This window comes from Chaetodon auriga, chromosome 10 (genome assembly GCF_051107435.1).
Source record: "Chaetodon auriga isolate fChaAug3 chromosome 10, fChaAug3.hap1, whole genome shotgun sequence".
Taxonomy (NCBI): domain Eukaryota; kingdom Metazoa; phylum Chordata; class Actinopteri; order Chaetodontiformes; family Chaetodontidae; genus Chaetodon; species Chaetodon auriga.
In genome coordinates this window covers 7,629,351-7,646,591 of record NC_135083.1, presented here as the reverse complement: position 1 = coordinate 7,646,591, position 17,241 = coordinate 7,629,351, and the positions used below count along the sequence as shown (strand labels likewise).

At 40.7% G+C, this 17,241-nt stretch overlaps 1 protein-coding gene across 1 annotated transcript; it reads right to left on the bottom strand.

Annotated features, from left to right (window-relative positions):
* Positions 1-628: 628 nt before the first annotated feature.
* LOC143327136 (glutaminase kidney isoform, mitochondrial-like) lies at positions 629-12,050 on the bottom strand. Its single transcript, XM_076741335.1, has 18 exons — positions 11,839-12,050; positions 10,359-10,446; positions 7,996-8,117; positions 6,216-6,345; positions 6,050-6,129; positions 5,712-5,875; positions 5,192-5,250; positions 3,461-3,493; positions 3,304-3,362; positions 3,156-3,222; positions 3,000-3,050; positions 2,356-2,532; positions 2,122-2,253; positions 1,931-2,023; positions 1,729-1,790; positions 1,084-1,160; positions 918-981; positions 629-788 (listed from the first exon to the last, which is right to left on the bottom strand). The coding sequence occupies exons 1-18, from the start codon at positions 12,048-12,050 to the stop codon at positions 629-631; spliced, it is 1,830 nt and encodes a 609-aa protein (XP_076597450.1).
* Between the last annotated feature and the right edge of the window lie 5,191 nt (positions 12,051-17,241).

Genomic DNA, 17,241 nt, shown 5'->3' with positions numbered 1-17,241 from the left:
CACAAAGAGAAATTACCACATGAATACGAGGTATCAGCAGTGAATAAAGTAGCCTACGAGTCTCCTCAGTCCTTCCAGTGTTACACGCACAAATGCAACTGAATCACCTCCTGCTGAGGGAGAATAATTAATGAAGCAGCTTTGTGAATATTTATAGTTATTAAAACAGGGCATAAGACCCTCTGATTAAATAATGTACTGATGAAGCAAAATATATTTCAGTGTTTTAAAAATAAATAAACACAACATTTTAGATATTTACATATCGGTGGCATTTTCAGAAGCAAAGCTCATTAATATTGCAACACAAGCCAAATCATGGCTTAAATTGACGTAATTTTTCTCCACACAAGCAATGTACTGCCTGTTTATATAGTGCTCTGTTGATACTTTACATTGCTGAACAATTCCTGCAGTCTGCAGAAATGCATCAAAAGGGATTTAATACTGCAGTAGTATTGCTTTTCAGCATTCTAAAGGATAATAATGTGGTGCTCCCACATTATTATTATACAACATCTATTACCATATTTAAGATAAACTCATTCATTCATCATGTCTCAATCATCCTGTGTCCTTTCAGTCCTCTCAGGTGTATATATTAAAACATCATTTGCATTACAAACCATTAGGACACGATACTCTTCACTGTATCCAGTGTGGTCTTCTGCTCCTCTGTGTCGCATGGTGAGTTGCTGTCGGCGTACGCTCTCTGGTACTCCTGCAGGACTTTAACAGTAACATCATGGCCAAACTGCAAGGCATCATCTACAGGTGTGTTCCCCCATCTGATACATAACGCAATACAGCATGGAGATGGGTGGATAGTTATGGTTAGTAAAATGGAGATGGACATATTTTTTTGTCATTTTCAATCTAATATCTAATATGAATACGTTTATATTTAAAACCTCTACCTGTCTTTCATGCGAGGATTCACTTTACATATTTCAGTTAGGAAGATAACAGCTTCCACATGACCTGGAAGACAAAAGTGACCCCAGTGCCATATTTAATTTGCTCCAGTTTGAATATAAAAGCCGGGAATATTTAAGGATGAATGGACTAATAATGAAATGTCACCTTCTGCAGCAGCAATGTGGAGCGCTGTGCGAGAGTCGTAGTCTGTCTGCTCCATGTTCACAGCTGAAAGGGCAAACCTGCAGAGGCAACAAAGGAGCAAACAAAGGAGGAGAGGGAACACACAAGGAAAGATTAACTCCAGTGAAGGCAAACGGTCAGAAATCTGAGCAGCCCTGCAATTACACGAGTAAAGGACTTGTTATTATGAAAGCAGAGATGTTCTGAAAAGCAGTGAATGAAAAAATAATTCAATTCAAACATTTCGGGGAATACGCTTATTCACTCTCTTTTGAGATTTAGATGAGAAGATCAATACCACTCGGGTGTCTGTATGGTAAATATGAAGGTACAGCCAGGAGATGGTTAGCTTAGCTTAGCACAAGGACTGGAGGCAGGGGAAACAGTTAGCCTGGCTTTGTCCTACTCTCATGAAATCTGTCTACCGACACCTCCAAAGCTCAGTGATTAACATGTCTGTATGTAAAAACGACAGGTAGTGTGCTGGACTGATGAAAATGAATAGTCAACAATAATAAGTGTATCTATGACAAACTGTTCCTTTGAGATTGCATTATCCAAACATTGTGAACTCATCTGGTGCTGGAGGTTTGTGATGAAAAATGAAAGCTTTCTGTTTTCACTCACCTCCTGAGAGCAGTGACGTCACCACTGTAGGCGGCAAACATCAGGTTTACCACTGACTTGTTCTAATGGATCAAAGTTAAACATTACTATATGATGGTGAACTGTAAAAATGTTTCTGCATTATTATTTAACCTCAAGATCGATCAATGTTTCTTATAAGCCTGAATGAGAATTGCAGCTACACTTACTACGGTGAACTTACTTGATCGTCATCTGATCTTCTTCTGGGGTCGTGTTTCTTGGTGAAGTGTCTCAGGTTGTCATAATTGTGGAAGTTGAAGTGAGACACCAGCTCCTAGTGAATCAAAAGTTGATTAAGATAGAATATTTGAAGCATGCAGACACAGACAAATTAGATTAAGACAAATCAATAAAACTGTGGTGGCTGTTTACCTGACAGAAGTGAATGCCACGAACGCTGTTTCCAAGCCGATCTAAAGGCGGGGACCAACACATCATACCCATGACGTTGGGGACCACCAGCAAAACAGCTCCTGAAACACCAGACTTAGCAGGCAAGCCCACCTGTGTAAGAAGAGCACATAAAATGTCGCGTTCAAAAATGTACAGCCACTTGAAAAACCTGGATTCAGCATTTCCAACAGATCCCTGAACTCCGTGACTCACGTGGAAGGCAAACTGTCCGGAGAAGTCGTACATGCCGCAGGAATGCATGAGACTGAGGGTGTTGCGAACGGCTTCAGCGCTCAGCACACGCTCGCCTGTGATTGGACAAATACCCCCGTTGGCCAGTGTGGCAGCCATGACACTTCCTGACTCACAGGTCACCTCAATGGAGCACAACTGGACCAGAAAAATCCCAAAATTCAAATTTTTTGGAGAAGCATACAAAACAGTTTTATACAAATAATTTGACATTTGATAAATAAACTTGTTTGCTTTGTTGTTGAGAGGTAGATGTGAAGACTGACAAATATCACACCACAGCCAGCAGCTGGTTAGCTTAGCTTAGCATAAAGACTGAAAACTGGGGGAAACAGCTCGTCTGGCTGGTAACAAAATCTGCCTGCCAGCACCTCTAAAGCTCAAGGGTAAACATGTTACATCTCGTTTGTTGAAGCAGGTTATGTGCCAGACTATTTCTTGGCTGGGTGCAGTGACTTCCTGGAGTTGTTACTGTGAGGTTGCCAAGCAAGCAGCAGACACTTTATATTAAACTAATCTACTGTCTCTGGCTGTAGCTTCATCAGACAGATGTGACAAACTTTTCATCCACAGAATACAACAATGTTAAACACAAAGAGTCTTACCTGAAAGTAGAAGTCAAGGGCCGCTATCATATCTGCGTTCTCAGGAAAGCACTGCAAAGATGAAGCTCAGAGTCACCACACAGTGAGGATATCAAATTTTTCTGAACACGCACTTGAGATGATTGTAATTAAACATAAAGTGCCAAAACAACTCACTTTTTTCTCTTTGAGGTAATAACCAATTGCATAATTCCTATCGCCAGTTTCTCTCTCTGACTGGAAACTGCAAGAACATAACAGGTATTACAAAGTTGTACTTCACGTGACAGCGCAATGAGGTTGTTTACGGAGGCACAGTACTCACGTTGCATTGCTGAAGCTCACATACTCTGTACCAGACATCCTTTTCAAGAACTCCATCACCTGCAAAAACATCATATTTACACACGGTTCAGGTGGGAGCCCACACAAAAAACAGGGGAATCATACAAAAAGCTTGAAAATGAAAAGCATTCACTTACATAGTCGAACCTCTCTGCCTTATTTGAATTAGGCTGTAAAAAGGGAGGAAAGAAAATCACTGTCTAATGTCAGCTTTAAGTACACCAACAGTCAGCCAGTCCCTATAGATGGCAGTGTTTCAGTACTTTGACACCAGCACATAGTTTTGTGTTCAACCTTGGATGGGCGTCGAGGTATGACATGTACACGATGTCTTCGTGTCTGTCAGGCCATGGCAATGTGCACACTGTGACCTGGGGGTCGTTTATTGCTGTGCTTGAATTTCACAGACCAGTAAGGGATTATTACCAGGTTGTAAAGTTACCACATAGGGACAGTAGCTGCATTTATATGTAAGGATTCTTCCTATAAAGGTTAAAGATGATATCACATATTACAGTGAGATGAAGGGATGAGCTGAGGCTAAACCTCATGGCCACTAAAGGAGTGGATTTTATGTCTTTCCAGGTAGTTGCTCTGCCAACTGCTTTTTGAACAAAACATATAAATTAGTGACATTTAAACTTCTGTAGGTACAGCTGTTCCCACTGGAGCGTGAATATTGCAGAAAGTCAAAAACAACTTTTATCGACTTCGTACTTTCCCCGTCCTGTGCATGAAATATTAAGCTTTTAAGCATATAACCTCCTCTGTATTTACATAAATTATATGCAAATACACTAACAAACAGTGTTAATATTGGGCCCCCTGCACACACAAGAGAGGGTAGCACACCCTCTGTTCTGGGAGCTGTAATTGGCCAGAAGCACACACGCCCCTGCTGTGAGGCCCAAACACAGAGTCCCTCCCTCACTGCTGAACCTGACCCACATATGATAAGAGATCCTTCTCTTCAGTCAGCTGGGAAACTTCAGGAAAACTCCACAGAGAAAACGTACACAACCATATATGGCTTAACTCCACCACCAGACGTCAAGCCAAAGCTCACAGATAAGTTCAGCCGCGGGTCAATCAGATGATGATGACCATAGTCCACCTACGAAGGGCGCCAAGTGACCAGCCAATAGACAAGATTAGATATGTGATAGCTGACGTCATGCTTCAGGAGTGAGTTTGTTCACTGATTTTCAACCCAGATTGTACATAGAAATCTGTGGCTTCTCAGAGAGCTTGAACTCAGTCCAGTGGTGTCCAATGGTGTTATTGCTCAGGCCGTCAAAAACCACAATAAATATAATTGTCAGAACCTGAAAGCTTACATTGTCAGACGTGTCTTAATATTGATTTTGTTCTGTATGTTCTGCTGAAAAAAGTGCCACAAACTTCCCCTTTTTGGAGACTGATTTGTTTGTAAGTGCTGCTGTCATGCAGATTCCAAATAGTGGCAGTGACACGTTTCACAATGACTTTTTGCGAGCAAATTTCACATCCATTTGTGAGGCCTACAGGGCGCTCACATGCCCATGCATGCATCGCATGACTATTCTTGTTTTTCCATCATTATTTACACGATGGCCTGTTTGAGCTGTGTTTAAGCCCAGTGAGAGGCTGCAGTGGAACGCTATGCTGCACAGTAATAATTGAAGGGGGAAAATCATTTAATAAAGTCTAAAGTCAGAGAGCCTATTTTGGGGCATGAATGGATACTTCCTGAGATTCAACTCTTTGTTTTGCCCTGACATCCTCATTAATGACAACCAGCGGTGTAGTACGTTTAGTGTGTGCGTTCTAAAATGAAAACAGTGATATCAGATCAGTGTGTTCAGTGTTGACAAGCCTTTACATTTTACCTTAATTAAAGAGCTGATGACGATAGCTCCAGCATTTACCATCGGGTTGTGTGGTTTATCTGCACGAGAAACAAGACAGCATGTTATCATGTATTTGCCTCAAACCACAAGAGCAATACACTGCTGAGATTAGAGGGGATATTTCATCAAGGGAACTTAAACTGAACACACACACAGTAGGACCCTGTTTGCTTCCAAGGGGAGTATGGAATAGCAAATGGCTACAAAGGGGATGTGATATAATGGCACACAATTTGGCTGAAAGTCCTTCTGGACAAATTTTTTTTTTTCTAGTACAATCAGGACTTGTTCTTGCGCTATCTTGCCAACACCCAGAGTCTGTTGAAATTACTGATCAAAGACCAGAGCTGCCAAAATTTCTCAATTATATACTGGAAGACAAAGTGTATTTCATGTACTTTAGCTTTTTACAAAACTAGGATTAATCACATGTAATGTTTTGTGTAATGTTATTTGCGTAGATGATAACTGAAGTGAAAGTACAGATTACACTGCTTACCTTCCTCGTTTAGTGACAGTTTGTTGAACTTGAATCCACTGGGCTCTTTGCCCACAAAGTGGTGAGTGTGCTCACTGCCGAGGTCGTGCACAGCGATGGCGTACTCCAGAGGCTTCACACACGACTGCAGACAGAAGGGAACTTTTGTGTCACCCACAGAGTGTCTGCATGACATGAGGATGAAATGGAGAAGCATGGAAACAAAACGGGAAACAAAAAAACAACAAAAAAACAAAAAAAAAAACAAAAAAACAAAAATGAAGGAGTGTTAGTGAGGCAGTACACACGGTGGAGGTTTTCAGAATGGAAACATACATGAAGTAAAGATGCTACTGTACCTCTGCCCATCGATTGTGCACAGAGATACACCCCAGAGATCAGGGCTGAACTTAGCCAGCTGGGGGATGTAATCAGCTACCTGCATGAAGCCATGAATTTTGTGTGAGTGTAACTGTAATGAATGAGCAGAGACTGAATGAGCATGTGTGTTAGTATGTTACTCACTTGTCCTGCCTCCTGCTGTTGTGCATTGTCATACATCTTATCGATCTGCTGGGTAAACTCAGCAAAGTTCGGGATGATGAACTTCTTTTTGAAAGCCTTAGTCAACAGCATGATGTTGTTACCCACACATCTAGAAGAGGACAAACGATTGAACTGATGTCATGAGGAGAATATGAAGAACTTCAAATCAAGGTGAAATCAGTGTTAGCATTAAATTCATGGTTTAGAATTCAAATACAATGTCATTAATAACAAAACACTCACACATCATATGCTGACCTGCTCTGTACAAATTACTAGCCTCTACTGGTATATAGGCAAATAGATAATTTAGGTTTAATCTGCACATTTTTTTGAGATCTGCTGCCACTTGAATACAATGAACTAGAGAAACTGGTGATAGGAATTATGTTGACAGTGAGTCTAAGGGATTAGCCAGAGTAACACGTACACTGTTAATGGAAACATCATGCTGTAGAATCTCTAAATGTAGTTTCATGAAAATCTCAAATGAAATTTCATTCACCTCCAATGCATTTGGGTGAAAGCAGAAATCTCTAAAGCAGATATCTCAAATCTCTGTAAGTAAAAACAAAACGAATCCAAATACCACTACAGGTTTGTGAGAAAATATGGTTGTTTTTTTCAATTTGGTAACAGGCCACCGGTTTCTGTACATAAAATAAAATTCAGTTCACCTCACTTGTATTTGGTATAGGCAGAAATATTGGTAAATAAAAGCAAAACAACACTACATGGCCTTTATCCTAATAGTTATTATAGATTTCCGTTGCTATAATTGGTCAGGAATGCTGTTTGTGCTCAAGAGGAGGTATGTACTGTACATTCTGTCACAGTTGGTCTGAACTAAAATATCTGGCCTGCAGCCCTCACTAATCCAAGACGATGCTAGCGTGAGGTTTTGGGACACCAGCAGAAGAGAGTGGAGAGAGCTTGCATTATTCATATGGGTCATTTCCCGAAAAAAAAAAGAAAAAAAGAAGATAGCTCTCTCTATTTCTAGTAGCATATTTATAGTGAGCTCTTGAGTGTTCTTCAGGAAAGGATAACCTCACAGATGGAAGAAAACAAGCAAAGAAAGCCGGACACGGCCAATTAAGTTTAATGAAGACGACCAGACTGTGTAACCCTCAACTGTTCCAGGCCAGAGGATGAGATTGAGTGAATTACACTTACAAATGACACTGTTTGTACAACAGTCTTCATGGAGCTTACAGATCTGTTGAGTCTAGTGATGTAATTGCCACAGTCTGGAGCTCAACCAGAATAATGCCCTTTCATTAACAGCCCCAGAGACCCTCTGTCGTTCAGCACTCTCTGCTGCTTTGGCTGGCATGTGTGCACGTGAATTTGGTTAGTAGCAGCTGTCAGCCATAAAACGCCTGTCTCTGTCAATCTCTTGGACTCAAATAGCACTGACCACAGATTACTCCTCCTATTACTCCCTTACCTAACTGCAAAAGACCCTTAACCTTACCTAACCTTGCGCGCTTTCATCCTTTTTTCAAAGCTTTTTTGGGAACATCCTCAGATTTATTTGCATTTTTCACAAACTAACCGAATGTGCAAATTGTAAGTGTGAGGTAATCTATTTGAAAAATCAGAATTAACACCAGGTAAAACTGGTTGTGCAGCCGTGATAGAAACAGAGCATAGAGGCCGTTCTGTCTACTTTCACATGCAGTTAAAAGTTGAATGCTCCTATTTGAGGAACGGTGTGCATAACTATGTCTCCATAAATAAACAAAGCTTTTCTCACTTTCTGAATAGAGTCTTGTCCATCATGACTGGCCCGGTAGAGTCACGTGTGGATTTTCGCATCTGACGGACACAGTCACGAAGCCGAGGGTCAGATGTCAACAAGCCTGTTTTTCTCAAAGCCTGGAGAGGAGGGAGATGAGGTGGGTTTGAGCAAATTAATACACAAAGGAGGACAACAGGGAGTCATAGATGACAGGCTTTATCAAACACTTTGGGTCATGCATAGCAGTGTTTATGTTATGTCAATTAGACGGAAATCAAACATGTGTTGATGGATTATATAGTTTTGGGACTTCAGAGGCTCAGGATTGTCCACATGACACTGAGGGAGAAACACAGGCGTAGTCCAGATCACTAGCATCCCTCTCATAAGTCAGACTTCAGGCTGACAGCCACTGTATGAACCATATGAGTCTATTTTGGGGACACTATGTGCACGACCCTCCTGACCAGAGAAGCTTCAGTGTTTTTTTGAGTCATCTCATCTGAAAACTGATTCAGTGAGCAAACAGACCAACAAGCACATGGCTACAAGCTTGCAGTTGCAGTTATTGAATGTCTGAGAGATTCTTAGCTCCAGGGCGGGAAATGCTAAAGTTGGGACTGCGGTCATAGTATTTTTGTGCTGATTTTATTCTTCATCTGACTGTGTGGGAAGATATTCTGTTTAGCTTTGTGAGCAGATTTGCCTTCACAAATTGAATACAAACACAAAACAGACAAGGATAGGCCTTATGAATGAGAGCTTGGCATGGAAGTCATTACCTGATACCTTACCTGATGATTAATTGGGTACCATGCATTAATGAATCTGTATATAAATAATATAAACTGTTACGAATACACAGTGTTATGTAGAGCTTAAATGATTAATTGCTTAATTGATTAGTCAATCAGCAGAAAGTTAATTAACAACAATGTTGATAATTTATTCATTGTTAAATTCATTTTCTAAACAAACATGATAAAAATTCACTCCTGGCTTCAATGTTTTATGAACCAAACAATCAATTAATTTATCGATTCATGGAGAAAATAACAAATATTAGCACAATATAAAATTTGCAATTGAAATGCTTTTGCTGGGTATATGAAGATTTTTTGCCTGGTGGATTAACATTGTTATCTAAGCTCACCTGCAGGATTTGCATTACAATTCACTGCCAGGATTTTAACCAGGCATTAGTCTATGACTGGAAAAAAAGAAACTTTTTTTAAATCAACTTTGAAAATGTGTTAAAGGAGTAAAATCTGTTTGGATATTTCCAATGCAAATCAGCTTGTTTCCGCATCTTATAGTACAGTGACTTTCCATCCTATGTTGCCATTTCTACAACAAGAATAGCTAGAATGAACTAACACTGACTCTGGCTTTTAAAGGCAGTTATTTGGAAATAATCCTGAAGGCTGACAATGAATCTAAGTGACTTGTTAGGATGAATGTTTTCCAGTTATCTACATGCAAAAACAATGACTAACACTGTCACCATCCATGTCCTAACCCAATCGCCTCTACAAACACATCCAGTCATCCGTGGTATGACAACAAGCCACCTTTGTTGACACACGTCTCTTCTCCGAAATGCATGCTCCTTTTTAAAATTACTGAGTTGCCATAGAGACGAGGTCACTAGATGCCCATGTCTGCCCTTTTTTTATGTGACTGTCTAAAAGGTCGCTCCACATGAGGCTAAATGAGGGTGTGATGGTTTGCGATAGCATGTAAGTTATCACAGCGCACAAAAACACCACACAGTCTATGTCCTGCTCATCTCCTGAGATACATACAGTATAGGACTGGTCCCACGCAAGACTTTGAAAATATGACCTGTGTTATAGGTTTGCAGAAGCTTGATCTCTCATCAGTAATGTGCGTGTGTCTCTGTGGGGGCCCATGTTTACAGAGGTCTTACAATCTGCTTTAGTAAGCCCATAGGTTCTGTTGTTTAAATGAAATGCTTTTGATGTAAAGAGGTTGACATAAAGCAGCTGGCACAACATCAAAATTGTAAGATATTATTGTAATAAAAGCCCAAAAATAATTTAACCTCATGTGAAAAATGCATGTTGTTTTCTGATGATTACTTCAGTGTCACGCTTACTATATTTAGACCTCTTACATAAGAAAGTCCCTAAACACCTTTTAAACTTGACCCCGCACTTAGCCAGAGATGCTCTGGATTCCTGCTGTGGGCTCTTATGTCACCTTCCAAGCCTGATTTAACTAAAGCAATAGGTGGTTTTTAGGAAATATAATACTTCATGGGGCTGTGTCTGTTTGTGTGCACGTTCATATGCGGCATGGAAAGTCAAAACAGTCCAGAGCGTGACAGAGAAAGTGTGGCTGCGATGTTGACTCACAGAGATGAACTGGGAGAGGGGGATCATCTCTTTGCCGTCAGTGATGGTGTAGAAAAGTAGGTCCTCCATGCTGGACATTAGCCTACTCCTGCAAAAACAAACATACGCACAATATGCTGCAATCGTTAAACTTGGACTGACTCCAGTGTATGTACTCTAAACCATGAGCAGTGCGTCAACATTTACGTCAACAACATGGCCAGTAGTGAAAATACTGGCAAACATCCAGCTATTGCCCTAGTTCTTCTCATAAAGTGTGTGTATGCCATGACTGTACTGTATGTACATAAAATACAAGCCCACAAATAAAGGATTCCTATGTAACGTTTCAGTATACACTGTTGTCTCAGGCCCCATGCTGTTTGGGTCATGCATATTTTACATATACAAACATTTTTTGTCAACAATACATATTTTGTTTGTTTTTTAATGAGAGCTGAAAAAAATAAAACTTGCTGTAAAACAGTACAATGAAACATCCAAATGCAAACTGCAAGCTTTTTTTTTTTCTTACTTCATATCCAATTTGTGTACTTGTGTATAGTTTAATTTAAAAAATGTATTTTTTGTTGGAAAATGGTTGTTTGTTTCTTGCAAAGACAAAATGACAAGACTGACATTTTCTGTGGGTTAATAAGGTTATGTAAAGTTCGCAAGAGCCAAAATACAGTTAGCTTAGCATAAAGACTGGAAACAGGGCGAAACAGTTAGTTAGCTTTCCTTTTTTGTTTTGTTTTGTTTTGTTTTCGTAAATCCACCTACCTGGGCATCTGTAGTTCAATACTTAACACATTATATATCTCATTTGTTTAACCTTTACAAAAGTTTTGTGTAAACGACAAGCTTAAGGGCAACATTTCCGGACAAATTCTCGACTGGGCGCAAACTTCCTGAGGTCTGGTGAGGAGCCTGAGGTTGCCAAGCAACAGGTGGACAGTCCTGGAGATGACTGCGCCGCCACAAAACCCTTTAAGACTTGAATTAAACGTATTTTTACATATTTGTCAGTGTACAAATTAAACAAAGAAACAAACCCTAGAGGTGTTGATAGGCGTTATCTTTTTCTTTGTTTCTTTTCTAATCTTTGGACGGACCCAGGCTAGCTGTCTCCGCCTGTTTCCGGGCTAGCTAAATTACAGGTTAAGCTAGCAGTGAGTCTTCTGGCTAACGCTAGCTTCATATTTAACGGACAAATAAAGTGGTATCGCTCTTCTCATCTCTCGCAAGAAAGTGAGTACTGGTAAGAATATTTAGAGATGCTATAAGCTAAAAACTGCACAATTATTTAAGATTTATTAAATGATATAAGTTACTATAACGTTAGTGTCATTAATTATGAGATGACCACAAAAAACTGACAACGCAAGTTGAACCATACAGTCCCCTCAGGAATATTGTGTGCGGATGTTATGGTCAAACTATGACGAATAATAATGAAATTCGTATCTTATTAGTTTAGAGACAGTCTACTGTGACCTACTTTGAGTGTCCTTGGTCCACATCAGGACCCTTCTGTTGATGAAAGGCTCTGTGGGTGTGGGGTGATGCTGCGGCCCAGCAGGGGAGAGGAACAGGTTGCTGTGTCCTGGACAAAACACTGTTGTCAGCTCCAACTCTGGCGGAGATCCCTGCATTTTTAAATAGCTGCAAGATTCCGGGGTTAGCTGTCCTCAGACTTTTCAGGCAATGCATTGTGATAAGTAGGGCTTAATCTTTAATAATTCAAAGGAGTTTATTTTTTTCCCCTGTAGCTGATCTAGAGAGATACTTCTGACCAGCACCCCTTGGTCCTCAGAGCTTTAATAGCAGCTGCTGTCCATGCTGTCTTACAGACCGGATGGAGTCAGGCTGTGACTCGGGGGCGGAGTTGAGACACTGACAACGTGTTGGATCAGACGGTGAGGTCAATAACCAGAAGCTACTGACACCAAACCAGTGACTATGACTCTCTGCTGCAGCTGCTGATTATAAAGGGAGAAACCACTTTCATACTGGAGTTATATTCCTACTTGGGCTTAGTCTAATCTCTGATTGTAGAGTACGCAGGATACTTTGCCTTTTTTCACTGAATCATTCTTCATATATATATATTTATATATGTATTTTTTTTTATATGGATGTAAACCTGGAGAGTATTATATTCTGGAAAGAGAAATGGACAGGTGAACAATGTCACTCTGGACAGTAAGGGCATAACTGTAAATTACTTTAGTGATAATTGTGCCCCAAATTTCAATGTAGACTGTTTAAATCAAGTTAAAAGGCTGGGAAGAGTTCATATAGACATAAATGCAGCATTTAACGTAATCTGGCTTGGTGACACAGTTTGTTGGTATCAGAAAATCCTCTATAATAAATGATCAGCTTTATCTGACATTAGTTAGATGTAATGTGTTATTAATTGTTTAATCTAACCATGAGCTGGTGTAAATGATCAAATGTGTAATGTTGGTCTGTGTGTTATATAATGTAAATAGGTAGTAAGTCAGGTTGTCACTAGAGAATCCTTTCAAGTGCTGTTAGATGGCGACACCCTATGGTGAGTTTCCCACACTGACTCACTGAAACCTTACTATCTTGTCCTCTAGGTGGCGTCCTCACTCCAAGACCCTATATTCAGGTCAGTCTCTGTTCTCTGACTCTGTTGTTTTGTTGAGAGGACACATCACAGTCATGTGTCTGAGATCCTTCCTCTCCATAGGGTTTTTTTTGGCAGGTTTCCCAGTACTTCAAACACAATTTATTGAATAATTTGTGATTTCTTGAGTTTGAAGCCTGTCTTCCTGTCTTTGATGTCAGCTGCTGTGTGAAATGTTCCTCAGTGAGACAATGGCTGACTGCGATGGAGCATTTTACAATGTACTGGGAAATCATTTGGAACTTAAAATCTTTTTCTATTCATCGTACTTTTTAAACTGTTTTTCATTTTCCTCCCGCTTATGAAGGCACTTTAAATCATTCAGGAGCTGGTCAAGAATCCTGGTGATGATCCACCACACCCAGTTTTTCAGCACACATGCTAAACATTCACATTCTACCTTTTCATGCTTGCATCCTGTGTACTATTAATGTGTAAGCAGACTCTAGAGGGTGACTTGATATTATCTCCATTACCACATAAATGAGGCCTCATAGGTTCTGGTGGTCTCCTCTGCATTTCTAGGTGTGTGACTTCTCCAAAGGGGTGCATGCTAACCCATGGCCTCTCTCCACTACCTCTGCCGGTTGTAGCTTCTCTGTTTTCAGGCGAAAATGTTTTCCATTCCTGGGCCAATGAATGCCACCTTTGTCCCTTCATCCTCCATCTTGTGTGAGAAAGCCCCCCTCACTGCACACACCAAGCCTGCACAAACTTAACCTCTTCCCCCCTCCACCTCACACAGGAAAAGAAACATACCGGGTCTAGTGCTTTGATTCAGGCTCAGTAATCTGGAGGTCTGGATAAAGCCCTGGCTTAGAGACCACTTTGGACAGCCAGCTATGGGGACTTTAGAAAGGAAAAGGTGTAGTAGCTGTTGGAACTGTGTTCGGATTAATCAGATAAAAATTCTACTTTTGGATTATAAAGCAAACATAAGATACGGACTGGTTGACTGCATCTAAGAGCTTAAAAAGAGATGCCTAAAGATGTGGGCTGTCACTCTTTATTAAATTTTAATTTAGTACAGCTAGTTTATGCCACAAGATGTGTGGTTATGGACATGGTGAGAGGTAATTATTAATTCTAAAGCAATTTAAAGCAATGGAACACATTACTTATCCTAATTGTCACTGTTCTGGCTACATTACACCAATTGCACTGCCATTTTCGTACAACTGATGCATGCGTATTTTTTCAAATCACTCAAATCCCCTCTGGACCTTGAAACGTGCCCAGGCTAGCACACACTACTCGTGTTGGACTGAATGTTTTATTACAGCAGAGAAAAAAGTGCTTAAAACACCTTAATTTAACCCATTTCCAGTATCAGTTAAACCTAAAATCTGCTCCACTGTTAAACGAAAGACTGCCTGCATAGTAATAATTTGATATTAAGTAGAGGCATGAAATAAGCGCAGGGTGAAACGAAGCTCCTTATTAGAAACTGTTAAATGCTTGTAGAGATTTAATGCATCGTTAAATGCATCTCTCAGATAAAAGGATAAGGGCCATTATCCCTGTGCCACCCAGGGTGAAAGGAATTCCGTCTCTTAAATTGACCCTCACCCACGTAGTGGCACACACACAGAGAAGGACAGAGAGAAGGTATAAAAGTCTATCTATTTACAACCCTGATTCCAAAAAAATAGGACGCTGTGTACATAAATACAACAGAACATGATAATTTGCTAATCCCTTTTGACATATTATCAATGGCAAACAGTACAAAGACAGTATATTGAATGTTTCGCCTCATTACCTTAATTGATTTTTGTAAATATCTGCTTATTCTGAATTTTCTGCCAGCAATACATTTCAAACAAGTTCGTACAAGGCCAGCAAAAGACTGGGAAAGTGGTGGAATACTCCAAAAACACCTGTTTGGATCATTCCACAGGTAAACAGGGTCATTGGTAACAGGTGACAGTATCATGATTGGGTATGAAAGGGGCATCCTGGAAAGGCTCAGACGTTCCCAAGCGAGGATGGAGCGAGGTTCATCACTTTGTGAACACATGATGAAGATATTACTACATTATGGAATTTGGAAGCTGCAGATCTGGGTGTTTTGGAGGCTTTATAGTAAACTTTAGATTTTTTCAATTGTTTAGCTGTCTGTCCCGCAAATGTACAGTTTTGGTTCACTCTCATTAGTCTCACAGCATTATTTTCAGCAGGCAGGCAGCTATTTTCATCAAAAACGCTCTAAAGACCCGCTGTACACGTCCTGCTCAGCCACTGTCTGAGCTGGTCAATATAGTGCAGCATTTAGCAGCTAAGAAGCCAGATATTTCCTTCAGGAGCTGGTAGAGACCAAACACAGAGCTACTGTAGAAGAGCGTGAATATTGGACTTGTATTCACCAAGTGGCCAGAAACACGGCTCCAAATGAATGCCTGTTTTCTAACATGTTTGTCATGTCAACTTAAAAAGTGATGACATGGCGTTGTGTTAGCATTTTGTTACCGCTGCCTCCAAGTGGCCAAAAACATATTTACATTTAATCATAGCATGATAGCATGCAAATGTATGTTAACATGACATATTTTACATGCTACACAGACACAGGCGCATGCAAATGATAAGATAAAAGCTCATCTTAGCCAAAATACAGTTTAGCCTGATGTTGTCAACTGGAGGCTAAGAGAGAACAGCTTGAACTGCTGAAAGTTGAACCGAATCTGACAAAGTAAAGCTGAGGCTGACAAATCTGAAATGTCCTAAAATGGCCATTGTTCCACGGATAAACCCTTTCATTTCAGGAATAATGTGGCCCTTTCTGCCCCATCAGTAAGACATGACGAGCAAAGTTGTTTCTGCATTTTTTCATCCATCATTCATTTTTCATTTTCAGGTATGTAATGAGCCTTACAGCCTCATGGGGCCGCTAGTGTGGCTATTTAGTCTTAGTGCAGTGGTAATTAAACCACAGGATTTAAATATGTCTTTTCCTCATCAAAATTAGCTTCTTTTGCTTATAGGTAGCTCTCTTCCTTTTGTTACAACTGTGGTTTTATCTCAGTAACAGTGTACTCTGAGCATGTTGTAGCCAGTAGTGTCTTATCTGTCCTCTGATGATTCTCCTTTGGTAAATTACAAACTGAACATCTAAACAGGGTACATTGTGAGGCACTGTCAGCCCTCAGGGCCAGTCTGTCCTCTCCTCTCATCCAGGTGGGTGCTGAATACACTCCCGTCACCAGTTTGTGTGTACACAGAGGACCACAGCCACCCCTCTTCTGCGGTCACTGTGCCGAAACCTAGACACCCTCTAGACCCCTGGAGCCTCTGTGTACCCATACAGTTGTGAGAGGTCAGCCCCCCCATCACCAGCCTCCGTCCGTCACTGCCATCTCTTCCCCTTCCCCTACCCTCAAACCAACCCCCCTCCTCCTTCATCCTCCTAGCTTCCACACCCTTCCTCACCCACCAACCCCCATCCTCACCATGCAGCTATCCCACTGCCCTGCCATCTCGCAGCATTCCGCGGGCCGTGCACACAGAGGCCTATTGTGTGTGCTGGGAGACGGCAGAAGGCAGTATACAGTCAGAGCACCAGAGAAAAAGGATGTGTAGAGCTGAAATGAACTCAGTATTCCTGCTGTACATTGAAACAGATCTGTAGCTGAAGTTGCTCTGGTATTCAGTAACATTGCTGTAATATCGTTTTAAACGAGCAGTGGCAGATAAATGCTGAATGATTGCTCCACAGCTCTCGGTTGTGCTCTAGATTTGAGATTATACATCCTCTGCACATGTAGGATGCTATAAATGGCGACAGTAATTAAATTAGCATCTCTAGATTCATCTTGATTTCTGCTTCCTCAGACAAGGCAGAATCAACTGTAGTCTCTTTTTTTCTGTCCTACATATACCTATATAAGACTTCAGGGTAGTTTGGTTTCTCTAGCTATTTTTACTATTTTTCTGTACTCATGTCCTGCCTTTTTTCCAAGAGGAACTATTATAGCCTGCCTATTTTAACATCTCTAATAAAACAGGCCCTCAGTCATTCCCCCAAGTTAAAACCTCTTCCAACAGTACTACAACTTCAACTTTCGCTCTTGTGACACAGCAACAATGACCTGACCTGACTCAGCAAACTGGACACTGTCAGGCAGAATGGCACTGTCTACTCCCTCTATTGTTTAAAGGCCACATATTATTGATTCAGCTGGGTAACTGGTTGTTTAAATTCCTGAAATGTTTTTGCTGCTGGACTCATCAGCATTGGTTGTGGCG

Coding starts and splice junctions, on each gene's coding strand:
- LOC143327136 (XM_076741335.1), bottom strand. CDS start 12,050: ATGCATTGCCTGAAAAGTCTGAGGACAGCTAACCCCGGAATCTTGCAG. Junction 8,118..10,358: donor CCCTCTCCCAGTTCATCTCT/GTGAGTCAACAT, acceptor CCTCCTCTCCAG/GCTTTGAGAAAAACAGGCTT. Junction 3,494..5,191: donor TCATCAGCTCTTTAATTAAG/GTAAAATGTAAA, acceptor CCCTTTTTACAG/CCTAATTCAAATAAGGCAGA.